This window comes from Macrotis lagotis, chromosome X (genome assembly GCF_037893015.1).
Source record: "Macrotis lagotis isolate mMagLag1 chromosome X, bilby.v1.9.chrom.fasta, whole genome shotgun sequence".
Lineage (NCBI taxonomy): Eukaryota > Metazoa > Chordata > Mammalia > Peramelemorphia > Peramelidae > Macrotis > Macrotis lagotis.
In genome coordinates this window covers 645,475,618-645,491,257 of record NC_133666.1, presented here as the reverse complement: position 1 = coordinate 645,491,257, position 15,640 = coordinate 645,475,618, and the positions used below count along the sequence as shown (strand labels likewise).

The window sequence follows — 15,640 nt, the reverse complement described above, 5'->3', positions numbered from 1 at the left end:
AAATCAAATGGTAAAACAGAAAGCTCAGATATATTTCTTATTAAACTTTGATGTCTTCTATCCTGGAATAGAATTAAAAGTTAAGTTTCAGGGAAAAAAAAAGTCAAACTGGATAGGTCTGCAAAAGGTTAAGACTGAGAACAATTCTCAGAAAAAAAAAATGGAATGGCTTTGAATAAACTTTTAATTATATAAACATCAAATTGGAGGGCCTTCCTTTTATTCTGCTATTATCATTCATCACATCTTTTATGTATAAGTTGAACTGAATTAATTTCTCCAAATTCTTTCTAGTTTTACCAACATATCTTTATTCCCTGTTGACCCGCCTTACTTTCCCTACCCAACTTTCCTTTGGTTGTGTTTGGCTGCCTTCCCTCCAAATTCTTCTTTCAAGATTCATCAATATATCTCTACTCCCCTTTGCCCCTACCCCACCTTCATTTCCCTTACCCATCCTTCCTTTGGTCGTGTTCTTTCTGGCTGCATTCCCCGAGGTGTGCATGGCTTTGGGTCAATCTGTAGGAAGTTTCAAACCAGCTAGTTGTGAATATGCAGACTATTTTCTCTACAAAACAAGATGTTAGCAACAGCAGCCAGTGGCAAATTACCAGACCTCACTGGGTCAATTTACCATATAACATTATTATAATAACTGATGAGAACTAAATCTCATTTTTTTAAACTTAATCCCAATTTTTAAAAGAAAAAATTGCAGCATAAAAAAATACAGCTTCCCCTTACAAAATTAACCCTAAGAAATAACTCAAAGCAAACAAAAAAGAAAACTTACATTGCGGCCATCTAATGTATGCGGTCTGCTGGCCAGCACTGTTCCCACACAATTGGGATCTTTAAATTTGACAAACCCAAAGCCTCGAGACTGGTTGGTTGTTTTATCTTTCATAATAACACAATCTACAACTTCTCCATACTGGGAAAAGTAGCTGCGCAGCGTTTCTAGTCAGAAATTAAAAACAAAAACAAAAAACATAACTAGTGTTAAACATTTATTCTCAGAGGTTACCTGAAAAAAAAAACAACACAGAGCTTTCCATAGTTTAGCGACCTAAATTTTTCCATAACATCTGTAATTGCATGATAACCTAGAACTCTTTTTCTTGGTTATTTCTGCTGTTTGGATTTGGTGGTTTGGGTTTTTTTTTTTTGGGGGGGAATAAATAAAAAGGTATAAGATAAACAGATAGTAAGTATCTTATCTATCAATCACAATAATTCCAAGAGAGAATAAGAACACTTATTTGGGACATTCGGAAAATCAACATAAAGTGAAATATTTAACAATACAACCTGTCCAAATATTGACCAATGAATACAGCATTTGCTTTTGCATCTCATATAGTTAACAACTGTTGTGCCTTTATAAACCTAGCATGAACTTTTAAAATATCAGCTAGGAACATGAAGCCCAATAACTCCCTTTTATCTTTGATAAAAGTGTCAGCATAGTATTCTTGCCAATCCCTTACCCTTCAACCATAAGTACACTTCCAAGGAATCTCTAGTATTTTAACTTACTAAAGATGTGTATTTTTCAAAAAACAAAATCTGAGAAACAGAAGTAAATATAAAGGAGTCAACGTCATAAAATCTGCGACCTACCTTGAGTTGTGCTCCAGTCAAGGCCACCCACGAAGAGCTTCCTGCAATTCACATAATAGAGCATTATGGTTAAAAATGAAAATCTCTACGGTCAAACAATTAAAAACACTTAAATTGATAATACTTCAATGAGATATATGCCACTTATGGTAGTGGGGGTACAAATTAGCATATTTACCATGTATCTTTTAGGATAGTAGAGAAGTTTCTAAGGCATCAATCACTATTATGAGCCTATTCCTGTTTTCATCTAAGAAGCACCCTCAAGAAATTAATGTACTTATACACATTAATATTTGAGGGTTTATACTACATTTCTATGAAAGCACACATATAAACAACTTGTTTCATCTGTATGAAGAAACCTCAAACTTTTGTTAAAAAGTTATCTACTATGTACCAGTGTTCTGTCCATATATAAAATCTAGCAAACATGTTCATTACTTCTTTCTCAAAACAAAGTTGTACAAAGTAATCCTGGATTAAGTTCTATATGGAGGCAATGTGTGAAAATCAATATTTGGAAATGAGAGAACCTGATAAAAAAAAATATTAGCTTTTCCACACCAAGGTTACCCTACAGGCAAGTTACCTCACTTGAGAAGGCCTTATTTCTGTATTTGCAGATTAAAGGGGGTTGGTAATGATTAACTGGTCTATAAGGGTCTTTTCTTCTTTAAATCTAAAATTATTTCTCCCAAAGACTTCAAAAATAACTATTCAAACTCAAAGTAAAAATCTCTCCCTATGCTAATAATTCATCAATTCTTTTAAGTTCTTATTTGCGTGAGAATGGTTACAAAGCATTTTCCTCAAAACTCTGTGTAGTTTAAAAGTATAAAGATTATTAGATTTATTTTACAGATAAGAAAACAAATTAAGAGAATAAATGACTTGCTCTGGATCATCTGAGTTCAAATCCTGTCTCTGATACTTATTACATGTATAAGTAAGTCAAGTAACAATACTTCTGAACTTAAATTTCCTCATCTGTAAAAATGAGGGGATTAAGGCTAGTTTCTCTGAGGTCCTTTCTCAATCCAGGATCCTATGATCCACTAAACTAGTTAGTCCTTGATCCATCAGATTTCCTTGACATAAATTCTGCACTTTTACCATCAAACTATATTCTACTACACTGATGACTCAGCATAATTGTTCCAGAGATAGAAAACCTAGTTCTTCCCTCAATATATTGGTTTGAATAACAATATTTGAATAACAATTTGAATAACAATACTCTCAAGTAAAGGTCAGACCACCAAATGGGATCTGGTTAAGGAAAAAATATACCCTGAAAAAGAACATCAATTACACATTATAGTCAGATAAAAATATTATCTACTTACAACTTATACCAATACTAACTATGACCTTGGAAACATGACAGCTCTTCTAGACTTCAGTATCCTCATCTATAAATGGAAAGTTGCTAGCCTGGCTGACTATTGTTAGGATTAAAGGGGTTTTTTTTTAAAATGCTCTAAAAACTACTAGTGTATTGTTATAATATTAATGTCCCCACCTTAATCAAGACTCCCTAAAGAAAACTCTTTCACAATACCTACAGCATCAGGGTACACACTAGATGTCTGAACTGATCATTTAAGACCCATTTAACTCTTTTCTTTGGAAATAAGTACAATCCAATAGATGAAATGGGACCAGTAGAGAATACTGGGAATTAGCATGGGAGAATTATATAATAATAACCCACTTCTAGATGGGTAAACGAAAGACACTTAGAAAGTTTTAAGTATCAGCGTTCCATCAGCAATGATGTAGACTATTAAAAAAAACTTTAATAAACAGGTATTTTGCCTAAAGTGGAAGTTCACTAACACCTCGCCTGATTAAAGATCTTGCAAGATAACTGTCGACCCCATTAACTCTACTCAATCTTATTACTGTACAGGGCCCAATAAACTGGCAGGTTGCAATTAAGAGAAATCCCTTTGCAAAAATGAATGGAATAGCACAATTTTCAGGTGCTCTTTTTTACTGCAGTTTACATTTTCTCATCCTCTAAGGAGAGGTATTTAAGTTGGCATGTGAGAGACAATTCTTCTGCTGTTAATACTGATACCTAGCTTTGTTTAGTAATACACTCAATGGGGGAGAAAGTGACAAGGATGTCTCCACAGTTCACATGACAAGACCTCCTTCCATCTTCCTATTGTGGAGTCAAAGGCTTCTGAGAAAAACATGGGACAAGAAGACATAATGGTGCTCCAAGACAGACCTCATTAACTTAAAAATCACCAAACTCTCATCTATACTATTTCTAAATTAGGTCAGAGAATGCTGAGTTAAGATTCACTTTCTCCCCATTTACCAATTACCCAAAAGATGGCATCTATTTTCAGGAAGAGTATCCATTCGTCTTCCAGTTCCCCACTGTAGACTGCTGTGACACCATTAAAGCAATAGCCATTTATACTACAATCATGGAATCCTCTATGTGGAGCTTTAAAATCCAAGTTTACTTTATTCAGAAAATTATAGGGAGAAAAAGTTTGCATAATTTCAGAAGAGCTAGTATTTATACTTAAAGATGTTTCCAGAAACAAAATCTTTAAAACATATTTAGAAAAAATATTTATAACACCTCAATTTACTTTGAAAAATACCATCTTCTACTAAATATTACATCTAACAAAAACAGTAACATAATAAAACAGGTGTTGCCCCTCTACATAGAAGTTTGGCCAGTTAAAATTCCAAACATCAATATTTAAATTTTCAAATGAGGGTGCCAATGCAATGTTATAACTTTAATTTTGATTTTGGTTTTCCAGGGGTGGCTAGGTGGCACAGCGGATAGAGCACTGGTCTTGGAGTCAGGAGTACCCGAGTTCAAATCTGCCCTCAGATACTTAATAATTAATTACCTAGCCCTGTGGCCTTGGGCAAGCCACTTTAACCCCATTGCCTTGCCAAAAAAAAAAATACTAATCTGATTTTGGTTTTCCAGAAAGTAGGTCCTATCATGCATGTTCACTCAAAGGATACTGTTTACAGAAAGAAATATGATCATTCTCAAGTCATCAAAATTGTGAACTTGTTCTAAGATTTTTAAGTTCTTGTGAATCAGGAAAACCTTGCTAAATGGCATTTGACCTACTAAAAATAACTTACATATAATGTAGTATTTTATAATTTACAAAATACCTTTCTTGTAACTGTTCCCAGAAGGACAAGTATTATTAGCTCACATTTTTTTATGAGCCTATTCAGAAAGGGATGAAATGAGCTTCAATTAAGAAGACTTCTGACTTCAAGTTCAGTGTTCATCTATTACATTTACCCTAGTCTCTTTAGTGTACTACAAAACAAAGCTTTGGGGAATTATTTCTAACCCCTACAGGGATCCTCCCCCCAGGAGAACTAAAAGATCACTTAAAGATTCAGATAACCATCTCATTTTATAGATAAGAGGACCAAAGACAAGAAAACTCAAGAAGAGATGTAAACAAGATCATGCAGATAAGGAATGTCAAGACTGGGAACTCAGATCTCCTTATTTCAAAGCAGCTGCTTTCCATTATCCCAAGGTATTGCCACACTTTATATGTGGACCAGAGCCACAAAAATCACTTCTAGATCTGAGAGGTAGAAATCTCAATTACATGCCCAAAATTAAAATGTTCAGTATTAAAAAATTCTACTAAATCTTATCAGTTCATTGAGCAAACAATAATTGCCTTTACATTAATTAAACACTGTCACTGCAGAGACAGGTCTAATTAGTTTAAAATACAATAAAAAGCTATCTAAATATAAGAATATATAGATTAAGGGCATCACCAAAGGGTGATATTGGCAGGTATATTTTCAAGGATCCACTGGATAAAGAGCACCAACAATTACATGAGGGAGTTCCCAGACACACAATGAGAAATGAGACACTTCAGTTCTGAGCTAGGCTTCTCTTCTGGAAAATGAGGATAATAATTCCTGCCCAGCCACATAGGGATTTAAGGTGTAAATCAAAGAATATAAAGAAAAACTATTCAAAAGATGTCAATTCCAAGAAAGATCCCTAAAAAAGGTGAGTCCTCTAGTTAGTCATGTAAGTCACAACTATACCAAGTCCAAAACTGGGTGAGAGGGGATGGAGCACTAGGTCTGGAGTCAGGAAGGCATGAGTGCAAATCCAGCCTCAGAGCAATCCTTAAGTCACTTGACATATCTGCCTCCATTTCCTCAACTGTAAAACAGGAATAATAATAATAATAATAATAGTAGCATCTACCTTGCAGGATGAAATGAAGCACAAGGTCTGATACATTCTAGGCACAATAAAAATATTATTCCCTTCCCCTAATTATAATTCAGTGCAGTAGATAGAGCACCAGTCCTGGAGTCTGGAGGGACAGAATTCTATTTTTTCTTTAAGGTTTTTGCAAGGCAAAAGGGGTTAAGTGGCTTGCCCAAGGCCACACAGCTAGGTAATTATTAAGTGTCTTGAGGCGGGATTTGAACTCAGACACTCCTGACTCTGGGGCCAGTGCTTTATCCACTATGGCCCTTTATCCACTTCAGCCTGTGAAAGAATTCTAATCTAGTCTCAGACACTTGGCACTTACTAGCTATGTGACCTTGGGCAAGTCATTTAACCCTGACTTCCTCACATCTGGGGCCATTTCCAGGTTTCCTGAACCATATTCGACCTCTGGACCCCAACAGCTCCAAAGGAGAAAGTAAAGCTGGCAACTTTAACATAGCACATCTGTTCAGGAGCATGGCATGACACCACCTCCCTGATGTCATGGTCTTCTTTGAGAATGAAGGACAAACATCATCAAGTAAATGTAGGACACCTGACTGATATAAAATGACTGGATTAAAATATTTGCAAAAGAAAATATTGTGAAATGTTAGATACTGGTAGGGCTCTAAAAAAGTAGAAACATGAATGTACTATTGGCAGAAGGGGTCCAACCATTCTGAGAAACAATAAATGAAAAATCACTACTGTCTTCATACTCTTCAGCCCAACAATGTCACTGCAGGCACATACAGGCCCCAAAGACACAAGACACAAAAGCAAAGAAAACCTTGGAGGTGGCCAGTGGTATCCTGAGCCTGAATTCAGTTAGGCCTGAGTTCAAAATTGGCCTCAGACACTTTTTTTAACTGGGTAACTGTGTAAATCACTTATCTGTCTCCTCACCTGAAAAATGGGGATAATAATAACATCAATCTTGAAAGGTGGTTGTAAGGATTAAATAAGATATTTTTATGAGATAAAAGTGCTTAGCACAGGGTCTAACCCAAGGGGGACACTGTATAAATGTTTATCCCAAGGGGCGGCTAGGTGGTGTAGTGGATAAAGCACAGGCCCCGGAGTCATGAGTGCCTGGGTTCAAATGTGGTCTCAGACACTTCATAATTACCTAGCTGTGTGGCCTTGGGCAAGCCACTTAACCCTGTTTGCCTTGCAAAAAAAAAAAATGCTTATCCCTTCATTCCTCTGGGTTTTAAAAAACTGAAAGAAAAACCAAGGATGCCTATCAATTGGGAATAGCTAAATGAATTCATGGTATGGTTCACTAATGGAGCAATACTGTATTTTACAAACTACAAATATGAAGAATCCAGAGAAACACTAAGTTTCTACCCAACAGAAAAGAAAGCAGAAGCCATCTGAACAATGTACACAATAAACATAATGTAAAGTCCTGATTTGTTTTTTGCTGAATGAATTGTGTAGAATTGACTTGACTTTGGAAGGCAGAAAAATAAGCAGATCTACCTCCCTTTAACAAAGATAGCAGATTGCAAATATGCAATGAGATATATTCTGTCCCACCATGGCCATCACTGGAAAAAGTCTGGCCACCTGAAGTTTATTCCTTTGATTCAGATAATCAGAATACATGATGTTCTCCAAAGTATAGAAACCCAGAATTGGAGGGATCCAGTTTCATAAAATGCCAGAGCTGGAAGTCATTTTGCAGATGAGTACAACAGATACCTAGAAGGGAAAATAGTTTCCCTAAAGTCAGTGAAATAGCAGGATTAGAACCCCTGTCTAAGGCCAGTTCTTGCTTTTCCACAAAACCACTGGAGATGATTTAGTCTAACCTAAAGCAAAAATTCACTGACAAGAAGGATATTAATTCTGCCTAAACCCCAATGATTAAACCCCAAAATAAAAAAATTTAAATTTCACAAACAATTTCTCATCCCAAAGTCATACCAGGCAATATGAATAAATAATTTACAACACAGGTAAAAAAAAAAAAGAACAGGCCCAATATACATTGAGGCATGATCCATGTGTTCATAACCCTTAAGATTTTTTTTAGACCTACCTTGCCAAGTTATTTCAATTTCAAAACCAGTCTTTTTTTAAATTTGAAAACACAAATATCAATTTTATCAGTGACAAAGGATAAGTTCTAAAAGTCAATTGGAATAAAACTACCAAAGAATTTGAAAAATGAACCAGAATCACAGCAAGGTATTTTACTTTTATCCCCAGTGACTGCTTGGAACATCCTAACTCCCCCCACCAAAAATATCAAAACACGAGTCCAGACCTAGAATGAGAACATTTCTTTTCCAGTTAAAAAACATCCTTAGGAGGAACCTAGGTTGGTGTTTTCCATTTTTTGTCTTTGATCTATAAGGTTTTACAAGCGCTTACTAGAAGGTTGAAGTTTTGTTTCTAACATTTCAAGAAATGGACTTTTGCCACTAATCTTAAGAAAGCAAATTGTATTCTAATGTTTGCACTTAATATTTTTCTAACATTGTTTAATAGAATCAGACTTTTAAGAGCAAGCCTGTAAAACAGATAGGTAAAACTAACCAAAGAACTTTGAAGACTAAAAAAGCAACTAAAAAATCATGTAATTCTTTCCGATTTTAAATATGGGAAAACTGAGACCCAAAAAAGGAAAATTGACAAGACTTTGGTCCCAAACAGAAAATCCCAACCATATCCTAGTTCAGTACTCTTTCTATTGCAATTTCCAGATTTTCAAGTTAACTTCACTATTCAATTATATCTATAGTGTTAATTTATTTCTCCCCTCTTTAAGGTTTAGATTTAGGATCTTTAGACTGATACAACCTTCCTGTCTTCTAGTGAACCATACAAAAATGCTACTTTTATCTTCCCTTCAATTAAACCTTCTACTTCCTGATCTTCAATTTGTTCTTGGAATTCACTCCAAATTCCTTAATACTTAGGGATTCAAGTTGATCCAATGGGAACTCAGTTGCCCAATAAAATCCTCAATAACTGGGGCAGCTAGGTGGCGCAATGGATAGAGCCCAGGCCCTGGAGTCAGGAGTGTCTTGAGTTCAAATGCGACCTCAGACACTTCATAATTACCTAGCTGTGTGGCCTTGGGCAAGCCACTTAACCGCATTTGCCTTGCAAAAACCTTAAAAAAAAAAAATCTCAATAGCTGCCTCTCTCAAGCTCTATGTTAATAAGGCATGACCTGAAGACCTTTCTTTGGGCCTAGAGTCAGAAGATGTGAACCAAGCTCAGGCCCAGTCCCTTAGCTAAGCATGTGACCTGAACAAAACGAAGTGACCTCACTGAGCCTCAATTTCCTCATCTGTTAAATGGGGGTAGAAATATTCATCCTATCTTTGAAATCTTAAAGTTTAAAAATTGGACAGGCCCTGTGAAGCACATTTAATCTACTACCCTTTTTTTCCCCTGCAAAAAAGGAAACTGAGGTCCTGCAACCAAAGTGACTTTTAAAAAGTGACATAATTTTATTTAATGGCTCTAATATTCTACTTCCTACTCCCATACACAAGGATGTCATAATTGCATTTTTCTGCCCTTATCAAGCTCCTAGACAGCCTTCCTCTCCTAGTTTGTTCCAAATTAAAGATGGAGCTGAAGGTAATTCCATCTGTGAATCTATGTCTCAGACACATGCCTCTAATTAACACATTTAAACAACGTGGCATCTCTTCCAAAAAATAATAAAGATATTAATAAGGAGATTTAATAACAATCCTTGGAATATGTTCCATTAGGGGCAGCTGGGTGGCAGAGTAGATACAGCACCAGCCCTGGAGACACTTAATAATTACCTAGCTATGTGACCTTGGTCAAGTCACTTAACCCCACTGTCTTGGCAAAAAAAAAGAGAATATCTTCCATTTAAAAAAAAAGAATCCAACTATTCACAGCTCCTTTAATTAACCCAAATGGGCAGGGAGCACCACCTTTCAGATGTCTGAAATCTTTTAGTTTTTGCAAGGCAATGGGGTTAAGTGGCTTGCCCAAGGCCACACAACTATGTCATTATTAAGTGTCTGAGTCCCGATTTGAACCCAGGTACTCCTGACTCCAGGGCCAGTGCTCTATCCACTGCACCACCTAGCCACCCCTAGTACATGAAATTCTGAAAGGATAATGAAATAAGTTAATCTATTCAAAACAGTGGTAATTCAAGATTCCTTTTATTTTCTTTCAAAACAAGCCCAATATTTAGCCTTTGAACAATACATTCCATAAAACAATTTGATAAATGATTCCAACCATTTCCAATTCTCTGCACTAAAATTAGTAAAGATAGCTCATTTCTATAGCACTTTTAGATTTGAAAGACACTTTTCCTCACAACAAACCTGTGGCCTCATCTACATTTTGGAACTGAGGCTCCTATAAATGTTTTGTTCGGCATCACACAGCTAACCAGTTGGGGGGGGGGGGGTCACCCAGGTCTCCTGACTCCCAAGTCAAGTGCTTTTTCCACTAAATCAAGGAATAGTATTCAGAATACTTACCTCACAGAGTTGTTATAAGGAAGAGACTTTGGAAATTCAAAGCACTACGAAAATAATTATTAAAAAAACAAGAACACTAATAATATTTTCAGGCAAATTCAGATGATGCAAAAATGTCCAATTTCACTTGAAGAACCAGTGTAATGGTTTTTAAACTAGAACTATTAATTCTCACAGGTCTCTAAGGCCAGAACTCAGAAAAAACTAGGGCATTACTAATCTGGTTAGTAGCACTAATATGCCAGTACACACATTGGAGTTATTTTTCAAAAAGGAGAAATAGTCAATGCATATTCTCATTCACTGAAAGGAGAGAATAGAAATATAAAGCAGAGAAAATGTAACTTTCTTGACTTCAAATACTACCAATGTAGACTTCATAAGACAGGGAAAGTTATCAAGAATAATTAAAACCAATTAAGTTCTGAAACTTGATTATCTGTTTAAACATGAAAAAGTTAAACACATGACTTTGATCCCAACATTAAAAATACTCCCACACTCGAATTGTCCAAGCTGACTTCATAAGAAATTTCAAGAGCACAGTCATTAGCATATTTTTGAAGGAGTACAAAGGTTTTTGAGAGGTAATATAGTATTGTGCAAAGGACTCAAGACTTGAAATCAAAAGACCTGAGTTGTTCTCATTCCAGTTCTAATTTAACTACTCTTAAGGCTTTGGGCAAGTCAATGAACACTACTGAGCTCTTTGTCCATAAATGAAAAGTTAATAAATGTACAACTTTTAAAGAGTGGTTTTGAAGGGAAAAAAAATTCCATCAACATTCTCCCTAATTCATGTTGGTTCAAGTTAGCTAAAAGAAATGAGCTATAAGAGCACAAACAACTTACAATCTCTTAGTGTTTATAAGATGGCATGAGAAGGTATGCTGTAAGTGTTGAGTACCAGCTTCAAAGACTGACATATCTGAGTTCAAGTCCCACCTGAGACTACTACCAGCTGTGTGAACTTGGGCAGTTCCCCTCTCTCAATGCTCAGACAAGATGGTGATCTGTTTACATGGAGTTTATTTCCCCACAGAGGAGTTTCCCTATACCAATGAAACCACAGCTCCAACCCCTGCCCCATCTCTAAAATGGGATACTTTCAGGGTTGATGAAAAAAAGTACTTTATAAACATTCAAATACATGAGTTACTAGTGAAAAGTCCAACCACTGTGTGAAAATTGCACTGAAATAAAAAGGGGCAAGACCCCTGATCTATTTTATCATCTAGTGAATGAGACTGGATTATATAATCCCTCATAATCACAGGAGTAGCTACCAATATTAATGTGTGTTGGCTTTACCAATGTTTACATAGCATCAGCTCATCTGAGCTTCACCCATGTCTGTGATCCAAAACTTAGGGATCTCCATTTAATGACCAGGAAACTAAAGTTTAAAAAAGTGTGAGGAATTATCCTTACTGCAAATAATATTTCTACTGTAGCACTTTCAAATCTGTTGAGCATTTTTACCTGGATTCTCTCACCTGAATCTCACAAAACTCTGCTGAGCAGGTTTAAAAGACAGGAATAATATTATGCTTCCCATTTTGCAAATGGGAAAATTTAGTTTCAAAGAGATTAAATACCTTGGTCATGGTCACCCAGCTAATAAAAGTAACATCATTCAATCCCAGAGTTCAAATTCATACTTTTTTCCCTATTGAATTACATGTTTTTTTATGTAACTAAAATCTCTAGTTCAAAAATGCTATTATTCAGATGAGAAGCAGTATAAATGGTTTTTAGACACCAAAGTCAGTAAAATCTGACCTGCCACTCCATAGGTGGATCACCATGGGTCAAGTTTAACCTTGCCAAATCTGTTTTTTCAATATTAGTACATTATGGCCCCTACTTCAAGTATGAATATATAGGTGTTTTGAGGATGTATGAAGTGTTTTGAAAACTTCAGATCACTGTTAGTTAGAAAAAAACACAAAAACCTCGTAGGGATCTTGTAAAAATCAGGTTAAGATATGGCCAGTTTCTAAAAGCCTCCAGCACATTGAGGAAACCTTGATAGAAAAATATAAGAAAGACAAAGACAATCATTCAACAGAAGGCGGTCTGAAGGTACTGCCTTAATAATTTGTATCATCTTATCCAGTGGTGCTGGGAACCAGAGCATAAAGACCAAAGATTTTTTGGAGAACTTTCTAACGTTCATTTTTAGGTTTCTATTTTACCCATCAAAACAGTTTTAGCATTTCAAGTGGTTATGAACTTCTTGTTAACAGTTTTTATATGCAGGTGACCCTGTCAGGCATCTTCTCTCATTCACCAATACTAAACATCACAAGAAGGTGCAATTCAATATTGTACTTACCACAGAGAGCTACTGAGAGACTTAAGCAATGTCTGTAAATTGTTTTGACAATATTTCATAATGCTAAGGCTAGCCCAATTCTCTCAAGGTTTTCTGTCAGAGTTTTTCACTATTCAGTAATGGGAGAGAACAGTTATTAGTCAGACACCTAACAACATACCCCTTTTATTTACTTACTGTATTAAGCAAATAAAACTAGTGTTTACTCTTTGGCCTTAAGAAATTCAAAAGGCCCCTTCTGAAATGAAGACAAGAAAATCTGGCCACTTCATCATGCCAGATAGGAATGCTTTTAAAGCTCTTTCCAATTCAAAGAAGTTAGCTATTTTGGAGACTGGATACCCCGGATACCCAAAGTTTTTTCTTTGCTAATTAAATCTACCTTTTCTTATTTAGAATTAAATTTTCTCAATCTACTGTGACAACTTATTTTCAATTCATTAAAATGAGTAGGAAATGGAATTAAGGTAGGAGGAAAACTTTCTTCTCCCAAGTTTGCATAGCAATTCTTGAATAAAAACTTTCTGAACTTGATCACAGTCCCAAAACACGTTTCTTTTTCCCTTGGGGAGGAGAGGAAAATTTGAGCAACATAGCTCTAGATCTTTTATAAATGGGTCAGAAAGAGGGAGGAATTATAAACAAAGATGCTTGCTGGTTCTCCCACTCTGCCCCCCCCCAAGCTTAACCGAAACGAATTAAGTTACCAGCTTTCAAACATCCAGCAAAATAAGAGAAATCAAAGTAGTTTGAAATGGGAAAGGCACGGGGAAGAAATGCGAGGTGTGTGGTTTCCAACAGATTCTGTGGGTAGAGCCAGAGTCCAGAGAGAGCTCTCAGCCTGCCCCGCGCTAAGTCAGGGCTTCTTCCGCCTCCCCACGTGGGCTCCCTGGCACGGCAGCCTGCACTTCCTCCTAGCCTACACCAATGGGATCTTAGGGCTCAACTAGGGGGCGAGCCCCGTTTCCTCGGGGGTCTCAATCTGCTTCTTAATGTTTTCACCCAACTCGGGAAGGAAAGGAGTCCAGTTCCAGTTCCGCGGGAGCAGCCCTAGGGAGGGCAGCAAAGGAAACATCGGTTGGAAGAAAGAGGGAACCAAGTTCCCCGGCCCTCGCACGCCTTCTGCTCCCCAACTCCGCCAAATCCAAGTTGGCCCCCTAAACTAGGAGGCAGAGGAGGGGCGGCCCCCCGCCCGCCCCCCAGCCCTCGCCAAGTTGGGGAAACAGCCTCCCCGAGCCCGCCTCAACTGCCCCCCATCTCCACAGCCCACAAAAGGGCCCCCCGCCTCCGGCACGCCGAGGCGGGTGGGCTGGAAAAGCCAGCGCCCCGCTCACCCCCAAATCAGGGGGGACCGCCCCGGCATCCGGGCGCCGGGGCAGGTGCGGGGAGCGGCTTCGCCCTTCCCAACGGCCTCCCTCCCGGCACCCCAAGCCAGTGGCGGCGCCCCCCGCCCGCGCCGGGTTCCCGGGGGCGGCCCGGGCCGGGGTGGGGGCGGGGAGGCCGCTCCGGGGGGCTGCCCCGGCCCCCGCCGTGACCTTGAGGCGGGCCCGCGCGGGGGCCGGGGCGGGCGGGGAGGGGGAGGCCCGGGGCGAGGCCCGCGGCCGGCGGGGAGGGGGAGGCCCGCGGCCGGCGGGGAGGCGGAGGCCCGCGGCCGGCGGGGCTTCCGGGCCCCCTCAGGGCCGGGGCGGGAGAGGGAGGAGGGAGGCCTGCGCCGGGCCTCTTACCCGATCTCATCGGCCCCCGAGTTGTTCATGGCGGCGGCGCTGCTCCGCGTCCCCCCCCGGGCCTGGGCCTCGCTCCCTCCTCCGGAAGGTCACACGCTCCCGGCGCCCTCTCCACAGCCCCAGCCCGGATCTGCGCAACGGCGGCGGCGGCGACGGCGACGGCGGCGGCGGCGGCGGCAGCGGCAGCTCCTCCCGCCTCCTCCCCTCAGCGCCAACGGTCACCGCGCGCCCCCGCGCCGTGCCGCCCCCTTCGCCGGCGCTGCGCCCGTGCGCGCTCCCGCACGGGACGCCGGGGGCGGGGCCGGGGCACGTCGTGCGTCCCCTGCACGCTCCTCCCCCCTCCTGCCGGTCACTCCCGCCTTCTCTGCTTATCTCCCTTTCTCTTTGCTTCTTCTGCCTTTATGTCTCCTCTTTGCCCTCCTTTGGGAGTCAGCTCTAAAGGTGGGAGGGCCGCAGCCCGAATTCCATATCTCCCGGGCCTCAGTTTCTTCATCTGTAAAATGAAGTGGTTGAACCGAATGGCCCTCCCGTCTTTCTCTCCCTTTCCTTTCACTCTCCACTTTCTCCTCTTCTTCTCTATCGCCTCCCCCTCATCTTTTCTTTTTCTCCCTCCACTTCTTTGCCTTTTCTCCTCTTTTCTCACTCTCCTTCCTCCGGGCCATCCAGACAGACCTCCGTGTGATCACGAGTGACCTCTGCTTGAAGACCTCCGGCGATGGAGAACGTGACTGATCCTCTTTACCCTGACATCAAGGCACAGAAAGCAGCTAACCCCTGTTCTCTTCTCCCAGTACCCCCACCCTTGGCCATCCTGGTTGCCCTTATGTCTGGATGTAATATCCTTTTTTACTAAAAGCACTACTGAGAATGGGTCGCCATACTCCACATGAATGACTCAAGGCAAATGGGATCACCACTGCCCTCATTTCGGATGCCAACCTAATGGGGCCATAACATTAAATTAGCTTCTTGCAGTGCACTGCAGACCACCACCCCTCCAGGTTATTTTTCTTCTCTTGTTATCTGCTGATCATAGATTTAGAACAAGGAGTCATTTTATGGATGAGGAAACTGAGGATCAAAGAATAGTTCAAGTCTACACAGGCCTAGAGCCCGTCTTTCATTCCCCTGTACCCTTTTTTCTTTATTTTCCTGTTCTCTTCTCTACCCAGCTCAGTTTCTGACC

The 15,640-nt window shown here is 39.7% G+C and overlaps 1 protein-coding gene across 6 annotated transcripts in view; it reads right to left on the bottom strand.

Moving 5' to 3' along the window:
* The window catches only part of DAZAP1 (DAZ associated protein 1), a 38,549-nt gene extending 23,825 nt beyond the window's left edge, over nt 1-14,724 (bottom strand). For 3 of the 6 annotated variants that reach the window (XM_074204570.1, XM_074204572.1, XM_074204571.1), the window contains exons 1-4: nt 14,455-14,724; nt 1,624-1,664; nt 794-960; nt 454-519 (exon numbers count right to left, since the gene is read on the bottom strand). In XM_074204570.1, coding sequence (XP_074060671.1) covers nt 454-519; nt 794-960; nt 1,624-1,664; nt 14,455-14,483 — 303 coding nt within the window. In that variant the 5' untranslated portion in view covers nt 14,484-14,724. The remainder of the gene's footprint in view (nt 1-453; nt 520-793; nt 961-1,623; nt 1,665-14,454) is intronic. The other 3 variants (XM_074204567.1, XM_074204568.1, XM_074204569.1) reach the window with 1 other exon arrangement.
* Between the last annotated feature and the right edge of the window lie 916 nt (nt 14,725-15,640).